Source organism: Euprymna scolopes, chromosome 11 (assembly GCF_053919585.1).
Source record: "Euprymna scolopes isolate OS-2025 chromosome 11, ASM5391958v1, whole genome shotgun sequence".
Taxonomy (NCBI): Eukaryota; Metazoa; Mollusca; class Cephalopoda; order Sepiida; family Sepiolidae; genus Euprymna; species Euprymna scolopes.
In genome coordinates, this window is record NC_136492.1 from 149,604,363 (window position 1) to 149,618,316 (window position 13,954).

General features: G+C 38.4%; 1 protein-coding gene across 3 annotated transcripts in view; it reads right to left on the reverse strand.

The window, feature by feature from the left end:
• Positions 1–13,954, reverse strand: part of LOC145288107 (uncharacterized) — a 141,971-nt gene that overhangs the window by 104,836 nt on the left and 23,181 nt on the right. Inside the window, exon 1 of one of the 3 annotated variants that reach the window (XM_080136165.1) lies at positions 9,759–10,614. The exons of the other annotated variants lie outside the window; for them this stretch is intronic. Coding sequence (XP_079992291.1) covers positions 9,759–9,870 — 112 coding nt within the window. The 5' untranslated portion in view covers positions 9,871–10,614. Of the gene's footprint in view, positions 1–9,758; positions 10,615–13,954 lie in introns of those variants that run through there. 3 annotated transcript variants of the gene reach the window in all.

A 13,954-nucleotide genomic window follows, 5' to 3' on the forward strand; every position in this document is an offset into this window, starting at 1 on the left:
CACGGACGCTTGGAATGATCACCATTCTGTTCTCATCCGAGAGGAAGATCGCCACACTATGACCTTCATAACCCCATGGGGTCATTATCGTTACAAGGTGGCACCACAGGGATTCCTCGCGAGTGGCGACGCCTACAACCAGCGATTTGATGCTATTATCGACAACTTCAAAAACAAGGTTAAGTGCATAGATGACACGTGCATGTGGACTGACTCAGTTGAGGCATCATTTTTCCTCTGCGAGTGGCTGGACCTCTGCGCCAGAAATGGGATCACCCTCAACCCCAAAAAATTCCAGTTTGCCGAAGAGACTGTTGTCTTTGCGGGCCTCCAGATCACACCCACTAATGTCACCCCGTCTGACAAGTTCTTGGAATCTATTCGGAATTTCCCTACTCCAAAGGACATAACTGGCACAAGGGCTTGGTTTGAATTGGTCAATCAAGGAGCATATGCATTCTCCATGGCCAGGCACATGCAGCCATTCTGGCATCTCCTGAAACATCCACCAAATTTCAGTGGACAGAGGAATTGAATGAGATAAGCTCAAGATCATAGATGAAATAAAGGAAGGAGTGAGGTTGTTCCAGCCATCCCGCCCAACCTGTCTGTTAACTGACTGGTCGGTCACTGGCATCGGGTACTTCATGATGCAGAAGTACTGCGACTGCGCCACCAGGACGCCTGTGTGCTGCAAGGAGGGCTAGAACCTCTGCTTGGTGGGTAGCTGCTTCACCCACGCGGCAGAATCCAGGTATGCACCCATCGAAGGAGAAACCCTCGCTGTTGTCTACGCCTTGCACCAAACATGGTATCACATCCTCGGATGCCGTGACTTGACTGTGGCTACCAACCACAAGCCGCTGGTCGGGATACTCAATGACCGCTCCTTGACGGAGATAGACAATCGCCGCCTGTTAAATCTAAAGGAAAAGATCCTCTCCTACAACTTTGAAGTCATCCATATCTCTGGAAAGAAGAACCTGGGACCCGACGCCACCTCCCGGTACCCACCAGCCGACCAGATGATGTTTCTAGCCCAGAAGACACCGTAGATATTGGAGAGGATGATGGGATACACGCATCCATGTCTAACACTCTCTATGCAGTCACTAATGTGGTTTCCTGGGACATGGTGCAGGAAGCTACATCTTCGGACGCAGACCTACAGGAATTACACCGACTGATTCATGACGGATTTCCTTTGGACTGCCGACAGATAAGGACCGCACTCTGGCCATACCACCGCATCTCCAGCAGCCTTTGTACCGTTTATGGCGTGATCTTTGCCGGCAACCACATCATTGTGCCGGCAACATTACGCCAAGAGATATTGGAGGCCCTACATGCGGCCCACCAGAGAGTCAGCTCTATGTGTGCCCGTGCGGCTGACTCGGTTTACTGGCCCAATATCAGCATCGACATTCAACATGTCAGGGACAATCACACCCACTGCCATCGGATTGCAACGTCCAATGCCATGCAGCCACCTTTTAACGCTGCGCCTCCGGAGTACCCATTCCACAAGATCGCAAGCATAACAACCATGATTATGTTGTGGTGGTTGACTGGTACTCCAACTGGTCGATGGTATTTCAAGCAAAGAACGGCGCAGATGGCCTCATCAAGCGCCTCAGAGAAGTCTTCATAACTTTTGGAGTGCCTGAGGAGCTGACATCCGACGAGGGACCCCAGTTCACTGCTGGAAAGATTCAGGATTTCCTCCGATCATGGAGAGTCCACCATTGCCTTAACTTTGTTGCCAACCCTCATGCCAACTGCAGGGCAGAAATTGCAGTCAAAACTGTCAAACAAATGCTGATGGATAACACCTCAGCAGGCAGGTCCATCAATGTGCACAAGTTTCAAAGGGCAATGCTGATATACCGCAACTCCATCGACCCAGAAACGAAGGCATCCCCTGCTCTTATAGTTTTCGGACGACCCATTAGAGATCCCATCCAGATCCCAATTGGTCGGTACTGCCCCCACCCCACATGGTCTGAAACACTTGTAAACAGGGAGAAGGCACTAGCAAAACGTCACTCCCTTGAGCATGAAAAGTGAAGCGAGTATACAAGATCTTTGCCCCCTCTAAGCGTGGGGGATCATGTGTATATTCAAAACCTAACTGGAAATTACCCTAAATACGGGAACGAACAGGCACTGTTGTGCAGGCGAGACAATTTCACCACCATGTGGTCAAGATAGATGGTTCTGGGAGACTCACGCTCAGAAACCGACAATACCTTCGGAAATTGAAGCCTTTCAGGACCACAACTAGCGAAGACGTGATAGAGTCCTTACCAGTCACCAGAAAACCCTACCAGGGGCACCAGAGGACTCTCCTGCCACCCTGCCAGAAGTCCATGCTGGTAACCCAACAGATAGTCTTATACGTAAGTCCGGCGATAAAGATTTTTATGACACGCCATCGAGCCCTTCTGAGATCCTTCCAACTACTCCTCATGCTTCTGACCCAGCTAGAGATTCTAGCACTCCTGAGAACTCTGTACCAGTCGCACATGCAACCCCTCCCAAGAACGCTGGAGCTGGAAACGATACCACCCCCAAGAACATGCATGCAATTGCCAAGAATGCCTCCAGAGCCTTGAGTCAACTGATCCCACACAACGCTCCTGGTGCTTTAGAAACTGCACCAGCAAGTAGGTTGCGGCCCCGGCGCAACCAAGATTAGTGATTTCATCACCAGTCAACATTGTACAGTGTATATAGCTCCAGAGGACTTTTGTACAGAATTTTTTTGTCGTGCCTGCAAAAAACTCACTGTGGGTAGGGAGATAGTTAATGTAAATGTCTCCTCCTCTCATCACCTAGGACATAAGCTCACCAACTCTCTTCTCTGTTGTTTCAGAGTGTAGAGCGAACAGCATTCTTTTTCACGTCACTCACTTGAAATTCCTCGTGAACTTGTGGGGGAGAGGAATGCATGTCGAGCAGGGTGAAATTACGGCTGTTTGAGTATTTGTGCAAATACTTTTTGAAATGGAACCTTTTAGTTTTTGCGCAAGTGAGAATAGTCTGAACAGTGCACATTGTGACATAAATAGAAGAAACTGTCAGCAGCTGTATTAAGTTCAACATCAGAATTTTGATTGTCCATGCTCATGCTGTGAAAAAGAACGCTCAGCATTCTTTAGTGGAACTGAACTTGTATGGAACTTGAAGGCCACACTCAGACTTCACCAAGATCGTCAGTGCCAGGTGTAATCAACCCTCATCAGTCTCTTTGCCCATACCTCATCGACTGAAGAAAGGTGTGCTACTCATCTACCTATACAATAAGATTTTGGGATGCTGTCAAACCAACATCGACATCAAATACTTGTATGACATACAAGTATTTGAAAGGTTTGATTTCCTAACCTGTTTTTGGTACTCATGCAGAGAGTAATCCGTGCTGAAATAATGTTATTATTTAAAAAGCCATTCTTAACATGGGGAGGGGAGGGTGTTTTGTACCTATTCTGTACTTTAACCTTACAATTGAATAAAAAAACAAAAAATAAATAAAATAATACTTTAATTAAACGTGGAAATACGGTTTAAAAAATAGTGCGGATCAGTAAGTGCATTAGCACCCTGTTTTTAATTTCATATTTGACTTGACCTTTTTTTTTTTTAACACATTTAACATCCTAAATAGATTTACTAAAAATTAGTTTGTAATTCAACAACGGGGTCACCAGAATGTAAAAATTAAAGGTAGTATTAACAAACTTTATTGTTGTTATTACTTTCTTTTTATTTTTTCTTTACTAAATCATGTTCATAAAAATCGTTAGCAATAGACATTAAATATGAAGCTGTTACAAAAAACAGAAGTGACTTCTGGAAAATCTACAACAGTGTAGTAAATAATGGGCAATCAACAATTCCCCCACTAACCAACAATCACGAGGTTCTTTGCTCAGCAACCGAGAAGGCTAACATGCTTGCCAGTCGGTTTGCCTCAAACTCCACACTGGACCCTCTAAACCACCCCCTACCTCAATTTCCTATGCGGACAGACGCCACGCTAGATGACCTGAAAATCACCCCTGCTCAGGTGCATGCTATCATAAAAAACCTTGACACTTCCAAAGCATGTGGACCCGACCTCATCCCAGCTGTGCTATTAAAAAAGTGCTCAGCCGAAGTAGCTCCAGTTCTCTCCAAACTCTACAACAAATGCCTTAATGAATCTTGCTTTCCGGGCTGTTGGAAAACTGCTACTGTAGTACCAGTATTCAAGAATTCTGGCGAAAGAACTGACCCATTAAATTATCGCCCTATTAGCCTCCTCCCACTTTTTGCCAAAATATTTGAGACCTTAATTAACCATGCTCTAGTCCAGCACCTTACAGATGCTAAACTTCTGACCGACCGTCAATATGGATTTAGACAAGCCCGTTCCACGGCAGACATCCTCACTGTAATCTCTGAACGCATATACCATTCACTGGACAAAGCGGGAGAGGGAAGAGCGGTAGCTCTAGATATATCTAAGGCTTTTGACAGGGTATGGCATGAGGGTCTCCTCAGGAAGATTAGATCTTACGGTATCACTGGTAGAATACTTAACATAATTAAATCCTTCTTAGATAAGAGAAAAATCCAGGTTGTCCTCGACGGTCGTACATCGAAACAATATGATATAAATGCGGGAGTGCCCCAGGGGTCTATCCTTGGACTTCTACTGTTCCTGATATTCATAAATGACCTCCCTGACAAAATTGCCTCTGAGATGGGGATATATGCTGATGACACCACACTCTATAGCAGGCATGACAGGAAAACAAACGAACATATATCTAAAGTAATGGCAGAAACACTAGAGGATGACCCCCAATCAGTAGTGGAATGGGGACAAAAATGGATGGTAACGTTCAATGCCACCAAGACAAAACTGGTTTCATTCAATAATTACAAGAAATCTTCTCTACCACCTATAGCAATGGCCAACGACTCTTTATCTGAGAGTACGTCTCAAGCTCCTTGGCCTAACGTTCACTGGAAACATGAGTTGGAACAGTTACATCGAGGGCATTGCCAGGGCCGCTGCAAGGAAGGTGGGCTCTCTCTACTGTGCTAGAAAACTTTTAACACCCGAAAGTATCCTGTACCTCTATAAGGCCACTATTCGCCCATGTATGGAGTATTGCTGTCATATTTGGGCCGGTGCATCGGCTACTAGTCTCTCGCTCCTTGACAGGGTTCAAAAGAGAGTCGCAAATCTGATAGGCCCTAAACTGGCATCAAAACTTCAGCCTCTGTCCCATCGTCGAAACGTTGCATCCCTCTGCCTGTTCTACAAGTACTATAATGGTGAATGCTCTGAAGAACTGCAAGCACTTGTGCCCCCACGACGTGAACACCTTCGACAGACCCGACAAGCTGCAAAATCCCACCCCCACACTGTAGAGATCCCTAGATGTAAAAGATCCTTCTACTCCAGTAGTTTCTTCCCCAGAACTGCTAGACTTTGGAATTCCATTCCGGGTCACTGCTTCCCCAACTGTACTGACATGCATAAGTTCAAGTGCAACGTGAACCAACATCTCGCTGCCCTAATCCCTACATAGTACCCCAGTAGATGTTTCCCCTGATAGTAGCCCCCTACACCAAAGTGGCAATGTGCCTTGTTTGGGGTGAAAATGTAATAAAAAAAAAAAAAAAAAAAAAAAAAAAAAAAAAAAAAAAAAAAAGAATAAATATAAATAAATATAAAAAAGTAGGTACAGGCAAAAATAGAGGAACCTAGTTTTAAAAGATAAATATTTTCTGGGTCTATTTTAAAGATGATTAGTAAAGTCCGAAGATATTGAATTAAATAAAATTAAAAAAAAAAAAAAACCTTGTTTGTGCAAAAATAACTTAATTAGCTCTCAAAAAGCAAGTAATTTACCGTTCGCCAAAAACGCAACAAACTAAAATTTTGTAAACACGATTATAAGGAGACCCAAAATTTCAGCTAATCGAAACGCTGTTTCAAAATGAAATCATGATAATGCATGTGGATGTGTTATCGGCAGCTCCAGTAACTCTCGCTTCTCCTTTTTTGTCCTTCAGTCCTCATTTCCAATGAATGATTTTTCTGACAAAGGGTGAAGAAAAAGCTGCTTTCCAGGTCGGTCGTACTTTGTAAACAGTAGCCTGAGATATCGGAAAATGTCTGTTTCTATGTCTATCCTTGTGGTCATGTCACTAGTACGGGTGCTGGAAGTAAACGTTTCATCTGGGCTGACGTTACCCGCCTGATAGTCAGGGACCTGAACCTTGGATAACCACTAAGGAGGCTGTCCTATCAGCAGGTGCAAAGTACTGGGGCTGCTGTATTGCCATTTGGTGAATGAATTCTGGACCATACAGTAGTTTCTGGTAGGGCCTCTCGATGCCATACTAGTAGGTAATTGTTACGGCTTTACCTTATCATGTGTCACAAAAAAAAAAAAATTTGTCTTTTTCTCTCTTATTTTCTCTCTCTGTCCTGCTCCAACCAAGTCTACCGACCTGCTCCACAAACCCCAAAACCTCAACAATCATGACAAATCTCCAAAAAAGAAACACGAATAAACCTAGAACCTCATCCTCCAACGTAGACCCCTACTACCAGGTCTCCTTCTCCAACATCAGGGGTCTACGTTCCAAACTTCCAGAGGTTGAAACACAATTACAGGAGACGAAACTCCTGACAAACCGCCCCCTTAAGTAAGACACTCTATCAAAACCCCCAATACTAATGATTACTACAATACTATTTCATTGATTACTGTGCACACAATAATCCTTATCCCTGAGTGGCCTTTGGGCCTTGATAAGTGGTGACCCGCATGTAAAAAAGGAGGTAGGGATGTCAGATTTCTTTATTTTTTTTTTTACCAGACGTGCATCCATACATTCCTAATCTGAACGTTTGTATAAATTTTTATCATTTTTTAATTTAATTATTTTTTTATGTTCCTGTTTTTAATTTTTTTTTTTTTTCAATTATTGTTCGAGATTATATAAAAATTACGTTACGCCGAAAGTTTCATGTCCTTGCGAGCAAGGAAATTATTAAAATCTTGCATATAAAAATTATGCGAAATTTGTAATTAAAAAAAAAGAAAAAATACAAATATTTTTGCTATTATAATTTTTTTTGTGTGAAAATATTAAATAAACAATGGTTACTTCAATGGTAATATCGGTAGTTCGAGAAATTCATTTTTCTTCAAATTCTTCGAGTTATATCGAATACGGACTTTAGGGGCTTTTTTCGTAATGTTCCTGTAAAAATTATTTTATTTTCTGGTGCTACCCTTATTGATCGGCGCTATTTTTCAAATAGTATTTTCAAGTTTAATTAAAGTTTTATGATGTTTTTTTATTATTATATTGTGAAGTTAAAGTACAGAATAACTACAAAACACCCCCTCCCCATGTTAAGAATGGTTTTCTAAATAATAACGTCATTATTTCAGCATGAATCAATAAGTGCACTAGTACCTATTTTTTTTTTATTATTACAAATTACGATGCTTTATATAAAAAGCAAAAATAAATTCTTGCGTTTTTTTTATTTACTACTGAAAACCATAACTTTAGTAAAGATATTTTTTGTTTAAACAAAATAATACATTTCCACTCAGATTTTAATAAAAATAATTAGTTCATTATATTCCGTGATCATTATTTGATAAATACTGAAAATTTCATTAAAATTGGTTAATTGCCTGATTTTTGGTGAATTTTTAAGTAAAGGGAGGGGTCAAAATGTTTATACATTTTGAGCATCGGCATTCATTTTGCCCGTACATTAAAAAAAGATTAAAAATAAAAGATTAAAAGAACAGTTTGGTTCAAATTCTGTAGAAACATTAACAAGTGTCATGCCGTTGTGGCAATCATAGAATTAAGTTAAAAAAAAAAAAACGAAAGAAAAAAGTTCGGATTTGGATTGACCAATACAACTTCCGACCCTCTTCAGCTGTATCTTATCAAATTCGGGAATTTGCATGGAATTTTGAGTAGAACTTTTTATTCAATCCACGGGGGGTAGCATGCTCTCGTCCCGTCAGCCATGACCAGATATAAGCCTTAAGTAACTTCATAAGGGTATTCCAAGTCGCCCGCAATGGGGATTGAACATTCAACCTTGTCACTTCTGTGAGAATAACATTCAAGATGAGAGCAGTAGTCTAAACAATCCATACAATATAAATTATCAAACCTCATCTAAAAAATTTTCAGAAACAAAAAACCTAATTCCCATCACCATCATGACAACATGTAGAAAAAAAGAGGGGAGAGGAAAGGCTAAGAAAAAGAAACGGTCCGAGACGTGAGGATAATTAATATTGAGATAACAATTAAGATCAAACGATGAAGTTACGAAAATATAGTGAGGTAGTTCGCTTCTTGCATCCAATTTCCGGACGAAGGGTTCAAAGTTAGGGCAGGGTGGCTAAAAACGCAGGACGACCTGTGTAGAGATGGACAAATAACATGGCACAATTTGTTGCTATTCCCACGCCACAATCTGATGTAACACAAGGCCTGAAGGTAAACAGTAGGCTGTTTGTTTAAGTAAACAACAGAAAAGGGTAAAACTATACAAACACCGTGACAGCGAATTAACCCTACCCCTAACCCCAACCCTAAACCTAACCCTAACCCTAACGCTGTCACGATGTTTGTATAATAATACCCAGAAAAGGCCAACGTCCTCGAGGAAGCACCAATGCAATGCACCATGGCTTTACAAAGTCATGAACAGATTCGTCAGCATTCCCTGGTAAGCCGCTTCAGGCGAGCGGCAATAAACTAACACCTAAGATTTCATCTAGATAAAATTGCACACCCCTCGATCTCAACAGGGGAGAGAGGGGCATCTTCATTAAAATTATACCCAGTTTAATTCAGGACTTTGAAATCTCTAGTTTTGTTTTCGTCCACATTTCCGAGGAGGCAGGTTGTTGGTCATTGGGCATAAATCGTATTGAACGTCCGAAAATAATTATTTATCAAAGGGTTGATAATTGAACTTTAATTCAATATTTTTAAACTGTTGGCATCCAGATTTTTTTTAATATTTGTTTGTATTTTTTTTTCACCTTTGACCTATTAACGAAAAAATAAAAATGTCATTTTTTTTTTACGTTATGTGATTACAGATCAAAACGCTAAAATATCAAGAAAAAAGTCGAAATTAAGTTGAACCTCGAATAAAATGGCCAACCCACAATACGCACATAAAACGACTTAAGACGCAGAGATTTAAAAGAAAATCATACTGCCACCCGGACTTAGGGTTAATTGTAAAACTGGTGGCTTTTTTTTTTCTTCTTCTTCTTAACGTCACTGACGTGATGAGAAAGTTCAGTAATCAACCCGGGAAGCTGAAATCTGATTTTGAAATTGTTTTAAGCAAAAATTAAATTTCAATATAATTTCTAAAAAATTATTTAAAAAACACGTTCTTAAACTTACCACTAACCCTAAATCCGGGTGACAATATGAAAATTAAATTTTAAAAAATGTGCACGACTGCACGACATTAAAAGTGAATTTATAGCTTATACCTTAAAGCTCAATTCATTCTCAAATAAACGCAATATGATGACACCTTTCTCGATCACAATAACGAGTAATCAGAAACGGCCGAAAAAAAATTATGAGAAAATAACATTACTGTTTTAAAAATGCATTGTGCAAAAAATAAACAATTAAAAAGTCGCTGAGTTGTGATAAATGAAAACAAATGTTTTTCTTACCTTTAACAATGTAAGTTGTAAATAGAGGAGGAATCGAATGGCTGTGTTGGCGCAGTTGATGAATTTGGAGAGCAGATCGAACTCTGCACATGGGTTCATCAATTGCAGGCATGACTGACGGTGGATAAACTGCACAAGTTGAACCAATCCAAACGCTTTTCACTAAAAATCCTTGTAAACTTTATGATCAGCTGCTGCTCTTAATGGGAATAACAATTCGCGTCTTTTTCGAAACACAATTTCCACAACACGATTTTGATGAAACGGTGAAAAAAACCGCGAAACAAAATTACTTCAGACTTCAATGAATGAAAGATTTTTTTAAAAGTTTTTTTGTTTGTTTGTTTTTTTCTTCTTCGTCTTTTTATATAGCATTAATCATATGCACGCAAGTTGAAACTAGTTTATCAAATTAAAAACGGACAAAAACAGAAATCAATGTTGGTTCGGTTCCAAAGTCATAAAACTAATCAACAAAAACAGTAAAACAAAACAAAAAAATTAGTGATAAAAACTGCTCATCGTGTTCATGCAAGTTTTTTTTTTTTAACTTACGAACATTTGACGGATTTTTTTAGGAAAAAAAAAAGTTTCGTGATTTTTTTTTTTTTTTTTTAAATAAATTCGCCTCATAAAATTGCTAAGTTCATAAAAGAATCAATTTCGAATGATCAGTGTGGAATATGAATTAAACTCGTTCGAATGCATCTTGTGTTGTGTCAAGACCGACGTCGAGGTGAGTATTGTTAAAGAAGAGATACTCATTCGGACAACTTTGTTAAAAGTTATCACTGATATGAAGTTTGCTTCAATTGGATCAGTTCGACTGAAGCTCGTCGCTCATTCTATCTTTCTATCATTCCCGGGGGAGAAGGGGAGGGGCAGGTCGTGTTGTCAGCTGTTTGTGGTGCGGGTCGGCGCTCGAGCGCGCGGACGTGCCTAGACATGTCGCCGGGCACGGAAGTCATAAAAAAAAAGTAAAAAAAAAAGCACTTGTTGTTATCTCCCCCTCCTACCCCGGTTATTCACACGACGACGTCCAATCCAACTAAGCAGTAGTAAATAGGAGTTAATTACTACTTCAAGACTCAACTCAATCGATAATCCCGCCACCTTGATCCAGATTTACTTTGCATTTAGTTTTATACAATATAAAAAATTTTGAAACCCCCTCCCCCCGTATAAAATTGTGGTTATCTGTTTGTGGTGCTTTCTTATTTGCATTTGATATCAAAACTATTTTCAAAACAAAAATACAGAAAAAGCTTTATGATGTACTACGTACTCGTCGCGGAACGAAAATGTCTCCAAAACTTACGTAAATTGATCAAGTAGTTTTTTGTTTATTTATTTTATTTTTTTTTTTTACATAGGGTCACCACTTATCAAGGCCGACAGGCCACTCAAGGATAAGGGTTAAAGAGTGTAGAGTAGTCAAAAGGACAATATAGTAATCGATAGTAATGGAAGTTCGATAAATTTGTTAACTTTTATTTTATTTTTTTTTTTGGTAAATATGAAGAATTACTCCACCCTCGAAAATTCCTTTATAATTACCACTCTTGCAGGTTTTCGGGGTCGCTGAAAACGAAAATAACGTTTAAAATTACGGCAAACGAGTAGTTTACAAGATATGAAGAAATGTTAGTTTTTAAAAAGTGGGGCATCACTTTTCTATATTAATTTAACGTAAAATGAGCACCAATTTTGTGGCCACGATTTTTTCTTTCCACCCTCGGAAAATTCTTTAAAATTACCAAGAAACAAGTAGTTTCCAAGATATGAAGAAACGCACTCACTTTACGGTCACTTTTTTTTTAGTAGGGGGGGGGGGAGACTGCCGGTTTGTTTTTTGGAGGGGGATATTACATCATAGAACTTGTATAGTTTTTTTAACAGGTGCTTATGCAGTTTAATTAACCATTTTAACGTAAGTAACGCGCCGACATTAACCGAGCAGAAGAACTTTATGTTACAAAAATTCTGTTTACATTTGGTGGCAAGTGGTGGAGGGGCAGGGAGTGTTGTGGCGGCCGCCCCCCTCCCCCGCCGCTTGCCACCAAATGTAAACAGAATTTTTGTAAAATATTAAACAGTTCTTCTGCTCAAAACAGTTAATCAAACTGCATAAGCACCCATTAAAAAACTATACAAGTTTTACGATTGAATATCCCCCTCCAAAAAAAGAACAAAAAACAAACCGACAGTCCCCTCCCCCCTAAAAAAAAAGGGGGGTGATCATAAAGTGAGGGCGTTTCTTCATATCTTGGAAAGTACTTGTTTCTTGGAATTTTAAACGTTAATAGTAATTTTAAAGAATTTTCCGAGGGTGGAAAGAAAGCACCCCCCCCCCGGGAAAATCGTGGCCACAAAGTGGTTGCTCATTTTACGTTAAATTAATATAGAAAAGTGATCACCGACTTTTAAAATACTAACATTTCTTAATATCTTGTAAACTACTCGTTTGCCGTAATTTTAAACGTTATTTTCGTTTTCAGCGACCCCGAAAACCTATAAGAGTGGTAATTTTAAAGGAATTTTCGAGGGTGAAATAATTCTTCATATTTACCTTTTTTTTTTAAACAAAGAAAATACAAAGTTTATTAATAAGCAAAAAGGACGGTTTCACGTTGCCATCTTAAAAAAAAAAAAACAACAAAACAAAAAGATAGATAGATTTACAATAATCCAAACTTGCCAGATCAGTCTTGTACTCTTGTAATGCTAAAGCTTTCACACTAATCGCTTACGCTTAGATGCTTATGTCGTTTTAAGCAAAAACTATATTACGTACTAAATTGCCATGTTGAAAATAATAATATATTTAAAAATTACGAAAAGTCATCGAGAACAACTGCTATTGTGTTTTTAGTTGAAAAAAAAAGATTTTTAAAAAGTCTATCGCTATAGACTACTAATCTAAATTTTGCGTTCAGAGTTATGTATGTCCCTTGTGTGTGTGTGACTGTGTGACCTATTCGCCGTCTACTTTATAACATCTAATAAAATAAAGTTTTATCCGATTTCCGTAAACATTACTTTTAACTATAAATAACTTTCTACCCGATGAATTTTCGTAATTTTTGGATATATAACTATTTTCGACATGAAAATTAAGTAGGTAATATTGTTTTTTCGTAAACCCAGAGGGCATGCCCTGCCCCCCCCCCACTGCCCTAGTGCAGGCTGCAGGCAGTGCACACTTTTCAAAGTCTGAAAGGCTTTCTTAGTGTCTTCTTTCTAGAATTCACCGCTTCCTTCTTCTTCCCTCACATTGTGTACACATTTGGTCTAGGTAAGTTATGTGAAGCATGGCCAGACCTAAGTGTATCAGAATTTTGGGGGAATTTTTGACACCCCTAACACAAAACTGCGAATAAAATATAAAAAAAAGCTCGTAATTTCTCTTTTTAAAGTGGGTTGTTTATTTTCTTTATGGATTATACTTCCAAAATAATCTATTAAAGTTGTTTAAAAAATAATAGAAATATTATTTTTTATTTTTTAAAAAACAGTGTTTACAAAGTGCCGGCGCGCGTTCATGCAGCCATTTTTTTTTTTTTTTTTAACGTATCAATTGAATTTTACGAGTTAATTTTTTCCAATTTTTAAACTTTAAAAATCTATCAAAATTTTTCTATTGGTTCAATTTTTACGATATTTTCAGGGTCAATGTGAACTTTTATGCTCTTTCCAATCAATGGAATATAATATTTTAGACAAACGTTTTTTTGAAATTCAGCCACCCCCCTTTTTGAAATGTCTATTAAAATTCAAATAATCAATTTACTCACCAAAGTTTTATATATCACAAATTGAAGATAAAAGATCAACAAATAAAATATTCTAATTTAAAAAAAAAAAAAAAAAAAAAAAAGTGTTTTGGGGAAATTTACCTGTAAAGTCCAACGTGTAAAACCTTTCTTTTTTTCTTTTTTTTTTTTAAACCACGTTAATTTTTCTTTTTTTTTTTTTTTTCATGTTACGCTTATATTGTCCAATAAATATCGGACGCTGACGACAATTTTTTCTATTTCATTCAATGCTTTCTTCTTTTAGATATTTAAAAAAAAATTCACTCGATAAAGAAGAAATAAAATATATTAATCAAAAACTCCTATATTTCATTAAGAGAATAAAAAAAAATTGGTAGAGTGGGGTTTTTTGTTTAACGACAAAAACTTATAATTGAATGT